The 18,222-nt window shown below is 46.1% G+C and overlaps 10 protein-coding genes across 10 annotated transcripts; all 10 read left to right on the top strand.

Moving 5' to 3' along the window:
- Positions 1-25: 25 nt before the first annotated feature.
- Positions 26-1,186, top strand: TbgDal_IX1050 (electon transport protein SCO1/SCO2, putative; the record flags this gene model as incomplete). Its single annotated transcript, XM_011778000.1, has 1 exon — positions 26-1,186. One exon carries the CDS (start codon positions 26-28, stop codon positions 1,184-1,186), a length of 1,161 nt encoding a protein of 386 aa, XP_011776302.1.
- A 1,569-nt stretch (positions 1,187-2,755) lies between these two features.
- On the top strand, positions 2,756-3,388 carry TbgDal_IX1040 (hypothetical protein, conserved; the record flags this gene model as incomplete). Its single annotated transcript, XM_011777999.1, has 1 exon — positions 2,756-3,388. One exon carries the CDS (start codon positions 2,756-2,758, stop codon positions 3,386-3,388), a length of 633 nt encoding a protein of 210 aa, XP_011776301.1.
- Positions 3,389-4,291: 903 nt separating this feature from the next.
- On the top strand, positions 4,292-4,876 carry TbgDal_IX1030 (hypothetical protein, conserved; the record flags this gene model as incomplete). Its single annotated transcript, XM_011777998.1, has 1 exon — positions 4,292-4,876. The coding sequence occupies one exon, from the start codon at positions 4,292-4,294 to the stop codon at positions 4,874-4,876; it is 585 nt and encodes a 194-aa protein (XP_011776300.1).
- An 830-nt stretch (positions 4,877-5,706) lies between these two features.
- Positions 5,707-6,303, top strand: TbgDal_IX1020 (hypothetical protein, conserved; the record flags this gene model as incomplete). Its single annotated transcript, XM_011777997.1, has 1 exon — positions 5,707-6,303. The coding sequence occupies one exon, from the start codon at positions 5,707-5,709 to the stop codon at positions 6,301-6,303; it is 597 nt and encodes a 198-aa protein (XP_011776299.1).
- A 5,087-nt stretch (positions 6,304-11,390) lies between these two features.
- TbgDal_IX1000 (conserved hypothetical protein, unlikely) lies at positions 11,391-11,708 on the top strand (the record flags this gene model as incomplete). The annotated part of the gene is made up of 1 exon (XM_011777996.1): positions 11,391-11,708. One exon carries the CDS (start codon positions 11,391-11,393, stop codon positions 11,706-11,708), a length of 318 nt encoding a protein of 105 aa, XP_011776298.1.
- A 63-nt stretch (positions 11,709-11,771) lies between these two features.
- TbgDal_IX990 (hypothetical protein, conserved) lies at positions 11,772-12,875 on the top strand (the record flags this gene model as incomplete). Its single annotated transcript, XM_011777995.1, has 1 exon — positions 11,772-12,875. One exon carries the CDS (start codon positions 11,772-11,774, stop codon positions 12,873-12,875), a length of 1,104 nt encoding a protein of 367 aa, XP_011776297.1.
- A 1,564-nt stretch (positions 12,876-14,439) lies between these two features.
- TbgDal_IX980 (hypothetical protein, conserved) lies at positions 14,440-15,810 on the top strand (the record flags this gene model as incomplete). The annotated part of the gene is made up of 1 exon (XM_011777994.1): positions 14,440-15,810. One exon carries the CDS (start codon positions 14,440-14,442, stop codon positions 15,808-15,810), a length of 1,371 nt encoding a protein of 456 aa, XP_011776296.1.
- Positions 15,811-16,123: 313 nt separating this feature from the next.
- TbgDal_IX970 (hypothetical protein, unlikely) lies at positions 16,124-16,500 on the top strand (the record flags this gene model as incomplete). Its single annotated transcript, XM_011777993.1, is given in 2 exon segments — positions 16,124-16,192; positions 16,192-16,500. Coding segments are annotated over 2 exon segments (378 nt in total).
- Positions 16,501-16,845: 345 nt separating this feature from the next.
- TbgDal_IX960 (conserved hypothetical protein, unlikely) lies at positions 16,846-17,262 on the top strand (the record flags this gene model as incomplete). Its single annotated transcript, XM_011777992.1, has 1 exon — positions 16,846-17,262. The coding sequence occupies one exon, from the start codon at positions 16,846-16,848 to the stop codon at positions 17,260-17,262; it is 417 nt and encodes a 138-aa protein (XP_011776294.1).
- Positions 17,263-17,737: 475 nt separating this feature from the next.
- Positions 17,738-18,178, top strand: TbgDal_IX950 (hypothetical protein, conserved; the record flags this gene model as incomplete). The annotated part of the gene is made up of 1 exon (XM_011777991.1): positions 17,738-18,178. The coding sequence occupies one exon, from the start codon at positions 17,738-17,740 to the stop codon at positions 18,176-18,178; it is 441 nt and encodes a 146-aa protein (XP_011776293.1).
- Between the last annotated feature and the right edge of the window lie 44 nt (positions 18,179-18,222).

The raw sequence follows: 18,222 nt of genomic DNA, 5'->3' as shown, positions 1-18,222 counted from the left end.
AAGGGAGGAGGAAGTGCGAAAATAAATGATACGCGGCTCACACCTCGTCCATTTAGGGATCAACTGCAGTGTTTCTTGTAATTTCCTGCAGAACCGCGGGACCATCAGCGTTGCTTTCAGGCACCGATGCGGAAGTAGCGTCTCATTTGCACCGGCGATACGGGCGGCGTCTCCTCAGCCGGTTTCTCACCAGGTTGATGTGATAACCATTAGTATGATGAGACGTCACTCAACTGGAGGCACTAGTGGTGGAAAAGATATTGACGTTGTGGACAAGGAAAAACCTATTCACATTCGCGTGGCGGAGCAAAGGGACTCACAGATATTTACCTTTCAGGAATATGTGGAAAGAGAGGAGGAGGCGGAACGGAGAAAACTTAGTGAGCGGTTATCTGAGGTGCGGGACAGCCCCGCGTGGATGCTGTGGGGTTTGTTGTTCCTTTCTCTGGGAGTTATAACAGTTGTCATATCTATTCGTGTGCGGCGTGAGCAAATGCGGTTCGACCCAAAGTTACGTGCGGTTAAGGCTTTTGACAGCCCCGAAGGACCAAGCATTGGCGGGCCCTTCTCATTAATTGGCGTCGATGGGCGCCGCTACACTGAAAAGGACTTTCTTGGAAAGTGGCTCTACATTTACTTTGGTTTCACCAACTGCCCTGATGTGTGCCCGGAGGAGATGGCAAAGCTCAGCCGTGTCGTTCAACACCTTGACAAGAAGGTGGGTCGTGACTACTGGCAGCCCATATTTATTTCCCTCGATCCGCACCGTGACACACCTGAGAAAATACGGGATTATCTAGCAGATTTTAACCCACGGATTCTGGGGCTTGTGGGCACTCAGGAAGAAGTGGAATCAGTGGCGCGTCAGTACCGCGTTTACTTTGCTCTCCCTGATGAGACAGTACTGAGCGAGGATGACTATCTTGTGGACCACTCCATCATCATGTACCTGATGAACCCTGAAGGAAAGTTCTGTGACTATACAACAAAGGAGTTTCAATGGTTTGAAAGCTACAGTAAACTACTGCGCCGGATGATGGATTATGAGAGGGATAAGGTTATCCAACGACGAGAGGCAGGCGCGTCTGATGATAACGGCCAAGCAGCAATAAATATAAAGGTAGCAAATGTCGCCACAATGTTAGATGAAAATGTTGCCTCCGTCCAGAAACCCAGTGAAATCTAACGGGGGTAAAGAACAACGTGCGTGGGACGCTCGAGAGGGTGTTTGGGGTTTGAGTATGGAAGAAGGAAAGGGAGAGAGATGAGATTACCACCGAATGATATAACGGGGGTTTGTGCTGGAAATGGTGTGACTTTGCACGCAGTGCCTTGTGTTGTATGGCAATTTGTGTTAGGTAGGACTGCGGTTCGTGCCTCGAGGTGGTGAAAAACTTTTGTTTGGTCCCATCGCTGCATTCTAACATGTGGAACATCTGACCTATGTGTAGCTAACGCCCACTTACATGTACTTGGTTCACTCATTTTCTGTTCTAACATTATTTTTTTTGTCTATTTGTTCGTCTTCGAATTATTTTTATCGTCATTCCCTCCCCCTCTTGTAGTCTTGTTAAACTGATTGTTTCGCACACCGCTTTGCAGCGACCGCTTCATCGCTTCGTTGTTATATCCTTCACTACCGTCAGAGTGGTGAGAGGAAAATAGATTCAACACAGGTGAGTGTTTTCCCCTCCTCTTTTTTTTTTTTGTTAAAGGACACGGAATAATTACACAAAGGCATGCAACCTGCAACTTCATTTTCCAAACACCGCGACATTAAAAGTTTTGCGATCTGATGGACTTCAGTTAGTTCGTTTATGTTTAACTATCTTATTTTGTCGCAAGCCATTCTGTTATCTTTACATATCGCAAATACCCAAACACATTCATGTTCTCATAAAACCATCTTCTGCCTTTTTTTTTTGATTCGTATTATTATTATTATTTATTTATTTATTTTTCGTCTGTACACTGACAAATGAATCGATGCAGATGATTGCGACAGTGTGGGGTGATGAAGGTATGAGACAAATTCTTGAAGAAGGCAAGTTGAAGGGTGACAAGCTCTCTTTAATCATTCGTTCGTGGTTGTGGAGCACATGTGCACGTACGGATATCGAACCGTGTGGTTCGTGTTATTTTGTTTTCCTTTATTTCCTTACATTTCCTTACCTTTTTCCCTTTACCAACACTACGACTAGCACGTTCTCGTTACGGTGAAACAAAAAGTGAATTTGTTTCTTTTACACATATTGGATTTATGCTTCAATAATACACACATTTTGGTACATCACAATAAATATATGTGTGAACACTCGGAGAAATACATACTTGTAAGGCATCTTAATGCCCGTGTGGTGTGTGAAAATGATATATAACCATACAGATGGTAAGCGGTTGGCCTGCCGGCGTTGAAAGTTTTTATTGTTCATGCAAGGGTTTGAAATGTCTGGCAGGAACTGGTAACAATTCTTGAGAGTCAGGATAACCAACATGTTGCGATATATATATATATATATATATATGGGTGGGTGGGTCGGTGGGTGGCGTATTCTGATTGACAGAATAAATTGGTTCTTACCGTTTTTGCTATTGTCATCTCTCACGTGACTATTTCGCTTTGCGAGTCACCTTTGCTTTGAGGCGTATTCGATTACTTTTTCTCATCTTGTTGTTGTTTTTTATTCCTTCTGTGATACAAAGATCCTTTTAAAATCCTACACAAATACGAAATTGAGTCAGTAACTTACGAAAGATGCCGTATTACGCGGAAGATATAATCAATAGCCTCACATGGCACCCCATGCCCGACTGGGTTCGCAGACGTTTTAATTTACCCATCAACTCTCCCCTTGGCACGGCTCCCGTTATGTCTCCTCAAAGCGGCTCAGGCCGCAAGGCTACCACAGTTTCGGACAGCGAGTCCCCCGCATTTACATCATGCGAGTCACCGGAAAATACAACCATTGGCGACTCGGAACAGAGACTGGATACTATATTAGCTGTGGAACCCTCAACTGATGCCGCCAGTATTGCAGAACGAACTCCATCAAAAGAAAATAACGAGGTCGCTTCTCTCAGGAGGTTTGCAGGGCGCGATAACGGTAGAGGTCCCTCCTTATCTCTGCTGTCTTCGGGTCCTGGAAGTGACGGTAATGCGACCAAACATGTTGTTCGTTTCCGTGGGTCGGGGTGGAAGCCACTGCTAAACGGCAAGGATGAAGAGGAAGGTTTTGAAGTTGCGTTTGAGGATGAAGAATGCGGTGCTGAAGAGGGGGACGCGGAACGTTTCTTGGAATGTAATGTATTTCTCTCTGGTACCCCGTTAGCAACATTATTTCTTGACCACAAGATGGGGAAAGTTATTACCAAGCAACATGACAGCTAAACTAGACTATCTTGAAGTCCCCTTCCCCCTCCCATATCAATGCCGACAAGGGCCCACCAGCGACAGTATTAGAACACCAAAAAAAAAAAAGCAATTAATTTTATTGTTATTCTTTCTTCTCCTTTGTTCCTCTTGTTTTTTTTTTCCTTCGTCCACACCCTCAAATACCCAAATTCTAATTAGTGCTTGTGTGTCCGCTTTGTTGCCTTGATGCAGTATCACCCCCTTATGTTCATGTTGATGTATATATGTGGACATATGTATTTAAAGGTGAGTGAGCGCATGATATTCTTGATTGTATGATTTTTTGTTGGTACGTTTGTTTGTTTGTTTGTTTGTTTGTTTGTTTGTTTTTTCTTTCCTTATGTCTCTCCCTCCTAACCCATGTAACCATCGTGTGCCACGTGGGAGGAGGAGGAGGAGGAGGAGGGAAAGGGGGTATTGAAGAGGTGGTCCACGAAATGGATGGTGAGGATTAAATGGTGATAGTATTTTATGCAATTGATGCGGTATCTTGGTGGATGTTTCCCACACCTTATATACCTGTTGAAGGTTTCCTTGTGCATTGGGTCATGGGGTCCTCATTATTCCTTAATGATTCTTTACCGTCATTATAGGGGTGAGTAGTTACCGCGTTTTTTATATACCTGTAAAATGTACCCTTCTCAATTTCTTCATTTTGTTGTATGGCGCACTCACTATTATTGCGTGTTTGCTGTCATCCTTCAATTCAATCAATCCATCACTTCATTCACCCGCTCCTTTTCCCTCTTGGTTCTCCTCTTTCTTTCTTTCTTTCTTTGCTCTTTGTTTTTGTTTTTGTTTTGTCCCGTGTCCAAGTTGTTTTCGTAGAGGTCGTATTTAAGTGACCCATATATACAGTCCTACGAAACTCTTGAAGGGATGGGGTCCACAGATGGTGAATGTGCCTCATCGCTCCGTGGCCACCGTATGCCAAGTTGGATTCTCAGTCATCTCGAAACTGAGTCCAAGTGCCTGAATGATACGCCACCGGTCGAAGAGGAGAAGGCCCCTCCAAGTGTTCCTGTCACCGTGCTGAAGAAAAGATTCCCGCAAGGTCTTAAAATATTAAAGAAGGCACCTCCAAAAGAAAAGATCGTGATGCCTGTAGAAGAAGAATGCGCCGATTCCTGTCGTAGTTCTAGGCCCTCCGTGTCTGTACAATCAGCCGTACCAGGTAATGGGCACCGAATTGCCAGACATACTATTCGGTTTCGCATGTCGGATTGGGCAAATTTGATAGAAGAGAAAAAGGATCTCGTGGCGCAGGCCGTCAAGGAGGATATTAGCGAGGGATGTGGACTCGATATTGGTCGTATTCTTCAGCTGGAGCTGAAACTTACTGATATTCTTGTGGTAACATTCATTGTCGACCACTCGCATGATGATGGCGGGGAGCGGCCCTTCCATGCCCGCTTGAAAGTATGCAAATTTCCGAGAACTTCATCGCTCTATTTGCTAAGATGAAAGTATACACATTTTTTTTTTGGGGGGGGCACCAATTGGCATACATAGGTACCTTTTTTGCTGTTTGATTGTTATTTTACAGTGACGACCATGTATAGGAAGGCAAACGAAAAAAAAAAACACTTACGCGTAATGGAAAAGCTTTTTCCTTGTTTCGCTTCTTTAGAATGTGTCTACACAAATACATTCCTACCACATGAAGGAATGTATTTTTAAGTGGGGAAAAAGGAGAAAGTGAAGTAAAGAAAATATTGTGAGTGCCGACCTCCCAGTGTTTTATACAGTTATTGACATTCAGGGGGTTAGGGAATATAGAAGTGGGAAGGGCACATTTCTATATCTCTGGTAACCCAGCAACGTTTGACGTTTTCCTCCCTTTTTCTCTCCTCCTCCCCTCTGTGCTGCGTAAAGGATGCCATTATTATCCAAGGGGTTAATTTGTCCGTTGTATTGGGGCGAGGGAAGTGAGCATCAAGATATAAGACACAATGGGGTCTGATTGCTCTTCCCGATCGCCGTAAAGTAGGGGAGTTAAATGTCTCCTCGCGTATTTGGTCATAGGACACTCGTTACTCTCTGACGGTTTACAAACGTCATTGCGGGGTGGCCAACTGCTGCATTTCAACATATTTGTTAATGTATCCTTTCATTAAATTATTTCTTTGCTTGCCACGTCGCACGGTCGCTGAAAGTAGTTGAATTCCATTGTAGTTCGTGTTTCCGTAACTTCTCATATCCCTTCTTATTCCCTTCCTCTCATACTCTGTGTGTAACGTTCCGTCGTCATACACGTGCAGCTAACATCAAGGTTTGCCCCCAAGTGACGAAAAATGACAACACAGAACGGTGTTAACTATAGCCAACGAGAGGTTGTTCATCGTATGCCGGATTGGGTCGCCAACCGCCGGGCGTCTGTAAACAGAGGTCACGTTGCCCCTCCTCTCACAGCGGATGGCATGAATCCTCGCAAGGCTTCCTTTTCTGGATCGAATGGGGAAAAGCAGGGAGCGGTGTACAACAACTATACCGAGAGAGTTTCTTCCAGGAGTGGTGGCGACAGGATTTTCTCTTTTGATAACCGCAGTACTTCTCGTCGTGAATCGGGTACAAACGTTTCCGTACGGTCTCTTCAACCAGTTGCCGGGAGAACGGCCGTTACCCACACGATCCGGTTCCGCGGGGCACGTTGGTCGCAAGCTCTCTCTAATATGTCTGTGGCTCTGGAGCGAGCCATCAAGGAAGATGTGGCTGCCTGTTGCGGCATTTCATCGGAGCGCATTGGCCAGATGAAGATGAAATTCACCGATCGACTTGTGGTTACATTTGTTTTGGATCATTCTCACGATCCCAGTGAGGAAAGCCGGTTCCACAACCAGCTGAAGGTGTACAATTTCTGGCGTACCGTTGCCCTTTATCCACGGAAATAATTCGAGCACTGTTCTTTCCGGGAACTAGAGGAAAAAGTTAAAGAAATAGAGTGGTGCTTCCTCGTACAGCATCGCACCCTAACTCCTTTGCCTTTACTCGCGCGCGCGTGTTTTCGTATTTGTTTTATAAGGTACTTTTACACATACATTATGCACCTTCTGTGCTGGCATTAACGGTCGAGGGAGTGACTTTTCAAGTGCCAAAATGGTGCAACTAACTATAAGTAAATGAGTATGTATGTATTTTTGTATACGTATTAGTAGTGCAAATATAGCGTCAGGTACAGCATCGATGACATACCTATCAAAAAGAAACGAAAAGCAAAGCAAATGTAAGCGTGTTCCTGGGGGGGGGAAGGGAGGGCATTGCAGTGACTACCCCTGTCGGTTGTGGGGGTTTGCAGCTTGTTGGAGAGGTCACTTTTTTTTTTTTCTTAGCGCTATGAGCGGTCAAAAATGTTTTTCTTTCCACCTGCTTTTTCCTCGTGTTACCGCTGGCCTTCGTAATTGAACCGTTCCAGCGGTATGGGAGGCGGTGCGAGAAAAGTGACTCCGAATCCCTTCCATTTTCTGTTGGCCTTTTCGTTGACTATTGAATGAAAACGTTCTTTTCTTTTTTCCTCCCACCATCCCTCTTCTCAATTTCTTCATTTTGTTGTATGGCGCACTCACTATTATTGCGTGTTTGCTGTCATCCTTCAATTCAATCAATTCATCACTTCATTCACCCGCTCCTTTTCCCTCTTGGTTCTCCTCTTCCTTCCTTTCTTTCTTTGCTCTTTGTTTTTGTTTTGTCCCGTGTCCAAGTTGTTTTCGTAGAGGTCGTATTTAAGTGACCCATATATACAGTCCTACGAAACTCTTGAAGGGATGGGGTCCACAGATGGTGAATGTGCCTCATCGCTCCGTGGCCACCGTATGCCAAGTTGGATTCTCAGTCATCTCGAAACTGAGTTCACACCCAAGCAACTTTTAGTAACTTCACTTGAGGGATGAGATACCCGCTTAGAAAAAAAAATAAATTAATGTACAAAAGGGTACACTCATGTATGATTCATCAAAGGCAACGAGTATGACCGTGCCATGAGTTCTCTGCGAGGCACTCTTACATTTGTTCTTTTCACATTAGACGGAACGTGGGATACAGTACAACACGCTATCATGCCTCAACCTGTTCTTGCAACTAAAAGATGAAGAAAAAGGATTTAAAGGAATGAGAAGGAGAAATGTTACTTGTCACCACCCAAAACGCGACTGTATGACACGAGTATGGAATTTCAATCCGATGATGGGAGAAAAAGTTGCGCCACGATGAGCTCAGCTGGTGCTGGGTGCGGGCTTCAAACCCGTAGGCGAGTTGGACTCGCAGCCGTTCGATTCGGCCTTTGTGGTGTTTTTAATGTTGTTGTTGTTTTGTGTGTATATCCATGTTATATTATTTTCTCTTCATTTCCCTTTTTCAGCAATCTGACAACCCCTTTGAATGATGCCTTATGGGTCGTGTATTCTATACTGCTTTTTTTTTTTCGGTGTCTATTTTTAATCTCATTGTACAACACCACACTATTAAGAATTCGTTACCACCGAAACCTCTCGTTTTTTTTTCCCTTTACCCCCTTCACGTAGCAATTTCTGTACATGGAGGAGTATCTGACTGTCAACATTTTGTTCCCCCCCTCGCATATTCTTGATGGTGTCCCCCTCTCCTGGTGTGATGATCTCGTAAAGCGAACGGTTGGACCCAATGGGGGGTTGCGTTTTCCACTATTGGGCTCGGGTTCAAAATCGTCACTGCACGAGTACCCCGTGGATCGCCTGCTATCCGGGGGAAGCAGTGGTTTTCGGTCTGGACAACACGCTTGTGCCTCGTGTGGGGAAGCCACTGGTGATTGGGGTGAGGGAGACGACATTGACGGTATCATCTTCAACAGCAGTTGTTCCATCGATTGCCTTTTTAACACTGTTTTGAAGTTAGGCACCAGGAGCTTTAGCTCTGTGACCGTGTTGCAGAGCCGTCTACGGCCCACTCGTTTCTTTGCTGCGAAAAGTTTCACGCAACTTCCTTCTCCGATCATGCTGCTATCGAGTGTTTGCGGTCGTGAAGGTGTAATGAATGAATTGCACCAGACACCAAGTGGTGTTGGTTGTGCAGTGTTAAACCACTGCCCCATGTTGTGCAGCCTTTTACGTGAAGCCCAAGTCATTGCCACGCTTCCTCCACATCCCCGTCTCGAACGTTTTTATGGTGTTTTTGTGGAACACGATCCATTATACGGTACCGACTGTATGCCAACATCATCTCCTCGCACAGTGGCAGCACCGACTTCCGTGCACATGGTCGTTGAGGTGGGGATCGGCGGCACCTTCGGGGAACTGCTCAAACTGTATGGCTCTTACATAGCTGAGGAACATCTCGTATGCTGGATGTCACAGATACTAAGCGGGCTCGCGTGCTTGCACGGAAACGGGTTACTGCACAGAGACATCAAACCATCCAACATACTCCTCCGCAACAGGGTCTCCCCCACCAACTGGGAAAGCAACGTCGAGTTGATCCTTGCTGACTTCGGTATTGCAACTAAGGTAACAGATTCGGACTCCCAGACTGAGCGTACAGTGGTTGGATCTTGCGCCTACTTACCGCCGGAAATTGCGCGATATTGGGGATATCGGCACCGGTGCCCGTACTCGTACGCGTCTGATATTTGGAGTGCAGCTGCGCTTTTCTACGTGTTTCTAACTGGAGGGGGTCTAGGAATGGATGAGGGCATGTTGACAGTTACTTTTAACGGTATGATTCCATCCTTTATGTCACCAACGGAGTCCGAAAGTAATGCCACAGTTGCAGCACGTCTTTGGGTTGCGCGAGGTGACTACCCACCGCTGGCAACACTGGCGGTGATTCCACTTGTAGACGACAAGGCGCTTCAAATCTCTATACGGGAGCTTGCTGCTCGACGCGGGTGCCACGAGGAGAGTATTTGTGGTGAGCACAGCGTAGGAGTGGACAAAGAGGATGGTAACATCATCGCTACCGACCGCATCAGTGGCACACAGTACACCCGGTATACCTCCTTGAGTGGGAATGAAACAAAGGAGGGAGTGACAAGCACAACTCAGTGGCCTCCATGGGTTCTCACACCAAGTGTTCAGCTAATGGCAAGGGCACTGCGGGCACGAAATCTTTCGGCAGAGTTCTTGCATTGCATTGACAGGATGATGGCAGTAGACCCGGCGGAACGACCTACTGCCAAGAAATTGCTTCTTGAGTCCCCCATTTTTTCTTTACGCATGCCATGGTGGGAGAAGTCGGTGGAAGCCTCTGTTAAGCGCATTGTCGAGGGAAAAGAAGATGTGCTGTTGGACGTGTGCTTGGGTGACAGCGATGAGGAAGAGGCGGCGTTACTAGGTCGCACCATGACACCAAGTGTTCTACCAATAGATAATGGGCGTTACCTCCCCCATAACGTCGTTCACTGGTGGAGCGTCGATGTTTCTGGAGATATGCTGGAGCGGCGGGGGAACGCCCAAACCACTTCACTTCTTGAACATATCCTCACAGCGCTAGGCAACTTGCGTGCGTACGACACACCAGTCGATCCCATCGTTTCTGTGCAAAGCACTACTGACCATGAAAGCCATCGGAAGCTACCGATGTACATGCCGAAGACCTTGTGTTTTGTAGAGCGGGTTTTCTTACAGATGCAAGAATATGACATTGCTTTCCAGACTGTTGGCGACAACGGGCCACTGCTCGAAGAGCTAGAAGCACGCGGCCTGAACACCAATTTCTTCATCCATTCACAATTAAGACTGAGTGCTAGCGCACGCGTCGATAAGGTCTACCTACCCTCTCTTATCGAGGACGACGAGGACATTCTGGACGAGGAGGAAGCTGCACACTGCGCAATGGAGATGTTGGTTTCGGCTGTCAACACGTGGTTGGAGGATCGCCTTGACGGGGAAACCGATACCGCGACGGCGTGTGGCAACACGTTGAGTCCCTTACCGTAGGTGAGCTGGAGCCACAACTATTTCGCCGGTGCCGGGGAGCGGTGTTTTATTGTTGAGTATGTCTCTGCTGTGCCGTTGGCCATACCGTCTCCCGCTCCGCCGAATCGCATTACAACAATCACAGGTGACGTTCATACCGTTTTCATGCACTGGCGGGCGAACCTCGTGGATGCGCATCGTCGCTCTCAGCACGGTGATGCGACCACTACCGATTGTGAAGATGTTCCTTATGATAACCATATTGGGGATGTGGGACCTTCAACAACCAAACTGGAGGGGTGTATGGACAAGTGGCTGGAAGCACTTGACGATGCAGAGTTTAGGCTTCTTCACAAGGAAGAGGAGGAGATAAAAGAATGTGCACAGCATTGGGCAATCCCACCAAATCGTATCACACGGTGGCTGTGTGTAAGCCCAGTCCCATCACTTTGTGAATGTGCTCAATTTATGAGGGAGACGCTTGATGACGGTGCGGAAATCCGGGCTCGAGTCAACAAACTTGTGTCAGATATATGTTTCAGAACGGAGGGTGCCTTAATTCTTCAATCACGGCCGCGTGCTCGTGCCGTGTCTCAGTGTTCTTCCTCAGTCTATCGATGCAGCGCCCACCGTAGGTGGTGATGGCACGATTTTTATTCACAGTTATAACTTCTGCTGCGTTTTGCTTAGCCACTCTTCACACTGACGCTTTTCCCCTCTTTCTCTTTCATAGTCCTTAGAGGTGCAAGCTGGCAGAGGTGGCGCATCTCCACTGTTTTTTTCTTCTTTACTTTATCTACTCATTTGCTTTCCTTCTGTTCCATTGTTGATACTGCTAACGATCCCTTGGCATAAGCATGTGTTGCGGATGTGGTATCCGCTACGCGCCGGAGGGCCATTGGCCAGTGGTACGCTTATTTTTTCTTCGACAAGTCACTCTAACTTCCACGCAACCAAAGTATTGTCTCTTCTGTTGTTTTCTTCCAACCTATTGTTTTTTTCTTGCAACTAAAAGATGAAGAAAAAGGATTTAAAGGAATGAGAAGGAGAAATGTTACTTGTCACCACCCAAAACGCGACTGTATGACACGAGTATGGAATTTCAATCCGATGATGGGAGAAAAAGTTGCGCCACGATGAGCTCAGCTGGTGCTGGGTGCGGGCTTCAAACCCGTAGGCGAGTTGGACTCGCAGCCGTTCGATTCGGCCTTTGTGGTGTTTTTAATGTTGTTGTTGTTTTGTGTGTATATCCATGTTATATTATTTTCTCTTCATTTCCCTTTTTCAGCAATCTGACAACCCCTTTGAATGATGCCTTATGGGTCGTGTATTCTATACTGCTTTTTTTTTTTCGGTGTCTACTTGTGAATAATGTGATGCCGTGCTCAGTTTTCCTGCTTTTTCTTCCTTGACTGCACGTACAGTGAGGTTGAATTTCCTAGTTTTATTTTCATTGGTTCCAAACTTATTGTGTTATGCTGGCGTTGTGCAAATGTACCGCTCCCGAGACGAAATGTTTAATGGGTAGTGTCATTTTTACGGCTGTCGTTTCCTCCGCAGCGACATATGCCTTTCGTGACGTTTTTGATCACTTCCTGCGCTGTCGCTACAAGTTCCTATCTTGGACGGATGGGGTTTGGGTGCTTCGTAAATTGTTTGGGTTTTTTCGAAAGTGGTTTCCCCATTGGGCGCTCTGTCGTCCCTCAAAACCGGCGAACGTTTACGAAAGTGATGCAAGTGTGCGGCAATACATGGAGTTTCACTACACCCTCTCATCGGAAAGCTTTGCGCAAAACCTTCGTATGATATCTGAGAGCTTTGATTATCCCATCCGAGTCGCTCGCAAGTTTCATGAATTTGTGCCTGCTAATGATGGAAAGGAAAGACGTGCTCTTGATTTGGGGTGTGCGGTTGGTGCTTCCTCTCTGGAGATGAGTAAATATTTCAGCCGGGTTGTCGGGATTGATTACTCTGTGGCATTCATCAAAATGGCGAGAAATGTCGTGCAAAGCGCGTTGAACCCAAACATACAGCCAATCAAATATGAGGCCCCTTTGCAGGGTGATATTACAGTGGAGCGCACTGCATGTCTACCGGATGGGGCGGTTCCTCAACGGTGCCGTTTCTATCGGGGCGACGCAATGAATCTTCTTGACTCGGATGGCGATGATGGCAGAGGTCATATTGTGCCTCCCGTCCACCATGGTGATACAAATGATGAAGATATAACTTCATGGTACCGTGTTCCTTCAGGAGAGCGCTTTGACGCTGTGCTTGTTGCGAATCTGCTCTGTCGCGTTCCCAACCCTCGCAAGCTGTTGGATATGCTGCCGCTGCTGCTCGTTTCTGGTGGCATCCTCGTGATCTCCTCACCATATTCATGGGAGGGTTCGGCAGAGGAGCGGGATACGTGGGTTGGTGGAAGGGCAGAAGGGTCAACGAGTGAAATATTGGTGAAGGAAATATTGGGAGCGAACTTTGATCTTCTCAGTGAAACAGATGAGGCATTTCTTATTCGTGATCATGTTCGTCGCTACCAGTTGGGGGTTGCTCATTGCACCGTGTGGCGGCGCCGCTGAGGGGTGAAGCACTTTGGCTAACAAACGTGGAGATTTGCTCTTGAATGATGTTTCGGCTTATAAAAAATAGTCACAAGTACCGTCTTGTGTCAGTCAGCTCCGCTGTATCGTCTTTACGTGTACTCATCAACGAATAGGTACTTGGATTTGTTTATTTGTTAATACGTGTTAAACCTCACCACATGGTTGTGTGAACTCCCGCGCATGACTTCCAGTTGCGGATAAGCGACCAAATACATGTGCGTTATTTTTTGTTAAACTTCCTTTGGGGCGCTATTTCCAACAAAGTTTCCCCCACGCTGCCTTCATTTTCCCAGGGCCTCCGACCAACCGAGTCGCTCATTCATACTGTGCTATATAAGACTTTTTTTCAAAAAAGGAATGTGGCGGGAGTTGGAAGTACCGCCAGAAAACGTATCGGTAAAAATAAACGAAAATAGAAGGCTATTTTTTCTTTTTGTTTTTTGTCTTCCTAAAGCATTTTTTTTCTCTCTCTTTCTATCTTCGTTACCGATCAATGCTTCTTCTCCGGGACTTCATGTTGGATTTTCTTCCACTTATTTTACTGATTTACGCCTCCAGCGTTGCTGAGGGTTTTAGCGTACGCTCGACTAACATGACGGATGTGGTAGGGAGCGAAACCACAACACCACACTCAATGTTTTATAATGCCTGCAGAACTTGTGTTTCAAATCCGCATTTGCTTCGTCTTTTCGAGAGTTTTACCCCTTTTTTTTTGTTCAACAGAGTGCAAATCCGATACACATGTATGCACACTTAAGCGTATTTGAACAGCCTTCTCTTAAATGCTGAGTTTAGGTGCTCCGCTAACCTAAAATGCAAATGTAGACTGTATGTAAGGATGAAAACCCCGTGTGGCCACTCATTACTGTGGAGTACCAAATAATTTCTTCTTAACAACTTAAGCAATGCTGTGCGATGGAGATATTTTTGTGCGGTGGCTGCACCACGGTGGAGGAGTGTTTTTAATCCCCTTTTCCTTTTTTTTTTGGGGGGGGGAGAAACCCGTGGAAAAAGATAATTATATTAATAAAACTTCAACAGGGCGGTGAAGAGAAAGCGAAGCAAACAATTTGTTAACCCTTATTTCTGCTTTTCTTTCTCTGATTTCTTTATCTGTCGTGTATAATGGCATGCTGACAACTTCGTTGTTTGCAGAAACGAAGTCACAGCTCATATATATATATATATTTGCGTATTGGTAGTACCGAGTGTTTGCGCACATAGATGCAATTGAGTATAATCTATACTAGTTTCTGTGTTACTTGTCACTCTGTACTTCCCCATACTACCTCTCTTTTTTTCCTTTTAGTTGCAACACATTGCAAAGTACACGCATAAAGCACGTTTTCGTATTGTGCATTTGCGCGCGCGCAGACGTGTGCGTGTCGTGTGTGTAGCTTTTTTATATAATCTTTTAGTCCCGGTTTTGCAAAGCGTTCGAAAAAAAAAGTTGAGGGGGGAAACATCACACATTACAAAGTTAACAGATTTTTTTTTTAAAAGAGTAAATAGATAAACATACATAGATATCTATATAAATATGGGTGATTTGTTAGAACTGACACCTAAACAGTGGCGTGCCGTCGCGAGTGTTTACCATCTCTACGTTGTAAGCGGTGGAAGTTGTGAAACACCGCGTAATTCGCAAGACCATGAGGGTGCCTTTCGGTGGTTGGAAGGAGTTCTTCCCGCACTTAAGCGCGCCTTCCCACCATCGTTTCTCAAACAATTTAACCGAGAAGAAGCGGCTGAAGCATTCAAGGAATGCGACAGCAATTTCGAGGAGGAAGGTAGGAGGAAGAAAAAGAAGAGGAAGAGAGAGGAAGGTGAAGCCGATGACGGCGGTGCTGAAGCTCAGGAGGGCTCCCTGAGGTTGTTGGAACCGGCCCCGTGGCGCCGGGAGGTCCCCGCTGATATTGATAAGTTTCTGTCGAATTTGTTTCAACAAAATACATGCATAAAACTTAGTAAAGGAGAAAGGATCCTCCTTCGCCTTCTTAATAGGGAGCAGATGAAATTCGACAGGTCCTACGAGAGGCATTCCTCCATGAAGGACGCTGTGCGTCAAATGGGTGAAAAACTTCTCGCACTAGCGTCAGTCGATGCCGCCTCCGGCACCATTGCCGCTAGCGCTGTTGAAAGTTACGAGAACAGAAATGGAACTGGCGTAGCCGGTGATGGCGATGAGGCTCATGTGAGGCGATTACACCATGTGCAGAGTTCTGCCACTGAGCAATGTCATGATTCTCCTTCCGCCACAAGTCGAAACGGAACTCAGACGCAGTACGCAGAAGGAGGAACACTAAATGGTAAAACAAACGACGATGACGAAACGAGGCGTCACGGTGACTGCGAAATCGTGGATTTGGTAACTCCATACGATTCGCCCCCTCATAACAGTGGTACATCTGGCTCTGTTTTTGTGTTATCGGTGGAAGAAGCGGTGAAGGCTTCACAAACTAACGGAGCAATCGAGGTGGTTTGCGCTGAGTGTGGAGAAGGTGGCTCGCTGTTCCAGTGCGTTCGGTGCAACGTTCTGCGCCATGAGGCTTGTGGCGGGCCAAAGTATGAGTCGGAAATCGGCTACTGTAAGGTGTGTTGCCGCGAGATGGGAATGGACAGCGACACCACAAGCTTGCGCTCATCCACATCCACTGAGGAACGGCTGATGGCAGCTGATGATGATTCAGATACGAGCCTTTCTGGCTTCATCGTGAACTCAGATGACGAAGAGGAGGAAGATGACGAGGACGAGGGCGAACATGGGCGAAACATCAAGAGAACCACAGAGCAAGGATGCTCAGTCGTGCAGGGATCGTTGTCATCGCAGTCGGTGTTCACTATGCTGCCTGAGGAATGCCCCTTTAAGAGGGAAAAAATGAGAATGAAAGAGTCACATAAGTATTGGTGAGTTACTTTTGGGGGTTATTGTGTTACCTTGATGGTGTCCTAAACATCTTTTTGTCGTTTTTTCTGATTCTCTCCTCTTTTCTCTGTTGGTGTGGAGACATTCCGTGATTCCGTGTGTGGAGTGGTTGGAAGGAAATGGGGCAGATGAAGACAAGAGGAACGAAGGAAAATATGTGGGAAGGCCATGGAGTAAACCGCACGCAGGGACGTGTTTAGGGTGTGTGTTTTCCTCCCTTTTAATGCTTTTTGATTTTTTTAAAAAACAATTTTTTACGTGAGCAGTCGAACGGGTTTCTTGGTGGTTTCCTGTTGGAATGAAGAAACATTGGCTGCCCTTGTGTATGGACTTTGTGATTGTTCTTCCATTTTTGCCCCTCCCTTCACACACACACACACACACACACACACACAGAGACACGCTGTGATGAGGCGTCGCACATGCCTATGGGACGCCGTTCAGTTTCTTTGTTTTCTTTTCTGCTCTCATGGAACTCTTTTCCCCCTTCTTCTTCTCCCCTCCGTTGGGGAGGACCTCCTTCCCAGACATGACACCTCCCATTCGCTGTGGTGCTTTGACCTTAGGTGTTGGGGAATGTGTGTGGGGAGGGGAAGGAAAGTTGCGTACAAAAGTAGCATGCACATGCATGTACGGTTGTTTTTGTTTTTGTTTTCTAAATATTGCTTTGATTGACAAAAGTTGTCCCAATAACATCATGTAAAATTACCCTAGTCCACCTTTTCTTCTTTCCCTTAGAATTATTTTTATTGTGGGGTGCGTCTGTGTTTCTTGGGACTCAGTTCGACGCGTCACTGAAGAGGATTTAGGAGCTGGTCAAGAAAAAAAAAACTACGGGAAACAACAGGAATACCCTGTAGAGAGTTAACATTAACGGGCGGTGGCGCAAGCGCTCAGACAACTATATACATAAAATATTCGTGGGAGGGGTTTAATTAGATTGTGACGTTTGTGCCTCCCACTGTCACCTCGGAAGGAGGTATTAACCCCTGCTCGACGTGGACTATTTCTGAAGAACCAATGCCCTTAAATAATGTACAGGTGGAGTTTTGTTCCCACAACTCTACCAGGACATTTGCCACGCAGTATTTCGATGTGAAACTGGATTGGATTCCTACTGGTGTGCTACGACGCGTCGCCCGCCGCCTTTACCCCTCGTTCTGGGCAGCAGCCGCTTCAATTAGGTCATACAGTGAGCGGATCGTGAGAAGATTTTCTAGTGATGAAGCATGTTATCCAGAGACACTGGAGAAAAAGCGTCGCATGGGGAAAAGAGGCTCTAGGGGAGAATATGATGGAGATGTTGAGGAAATTGAACTGTCCGAATACATGGAAGAAGACGACAGCGAAACGGACGCAGGTGCTTTGAGTGGAATGAAATTCATCTCCTGTAAACCCTTTCCGTTGGACGATCTTCCCTTGCATATGGTAGAATAAAAATAGGACATTACGAGCAGCGTTTCTACTTCCTTCTTTGTTCCCTTCCGTACTAACAATAAAGATCAGCGAGTAATTATACGGCCCGGAAACGTGGTCAAAACCGCTTCGTTTCCGCTGCTTCATAATTCTTCTCCTTACATATCTTCCTGTACCTCTTGAGGAGATGTTTTTTTTTTTAAGCTCTTGAATTTAACGCAGTTTTACTTACTCTCTTATGTATGACGTATTTGAACTCATTCTTCGGTGGAGAAGGAAGCTGTTTACAAACGTGCCTCCCTTTTCAACCTATTGCAGTTTTCATTTTGCTTTGCTTATGATTGTTGACGGTTTCTGTTGACTGTCTTACTAGTGTTTTTTTTCCTTCTCCGCTGTTGCGTTAGCGCGCAGTCTCATGTAACCTCTTTTGTTTTTCGACCAGGAGGTGGAATTTATTTTGTCTTATTTCCCCCCCACACACACACACAAAAAAAACATGCGATATGTTTATGCACACGCCCATGGCAATATTTTTTCCTCCTCTCACCCTTCCACATGCCTTTTCTTTTTGTTTTTTTTTTTCGCTGAAAGTATTCCCTTTACCCAAAGTGCCACTTACGGCGGAGAGCTTGCGCCAATGGGACGCAGCAACAACCAACTCCGCCGGACAGCAAAGGAACGTGGTAAACCGTTTATTCCTAAGAAGCGGAAGAGTAAAACATACAATCAAATTCGCAGTATGAAAATTAAAGAGAGCCGCTCGACTCCTCGTAAACTCTCGTACCGCAACGTCATCACGAAGAAAGGGGGCGTAACCAAACGGAAGTTCCGCCCTGGGGGGTACAACAGCAGTGGAAAATTCGGTAAGGCTGCAGGCGCAAAGGAAAATGCACGAAAGGGTTCACTCAGTGGCACGAAGAAAGGCGGTAAGCGTTGAGTACTGGGAGGCTGGGAGTGGTCAGGCTCGAAAGGTTGGTGTTA

The sequence above is a fragment of the Trypanosoma brucei genome, chromosome 9, assembly GCF_000210295.1.
Source record: "Trypanosoma brucei gambiense DAL972 chromosome 9, complete sequence".
Classification (NCBI taxonomy): Eukaryota; Euglenozoa; class Kinetoplastea; order Trypanosomatida; family Trypanosomatidae; genus Trypanosoma; species Trypanosoma brucei.
The sequence above is the reverse complement of the archived record's forward strand: the minus strand, read 5'-3'. Positions and strand labels throughout refer to the sequence as shown.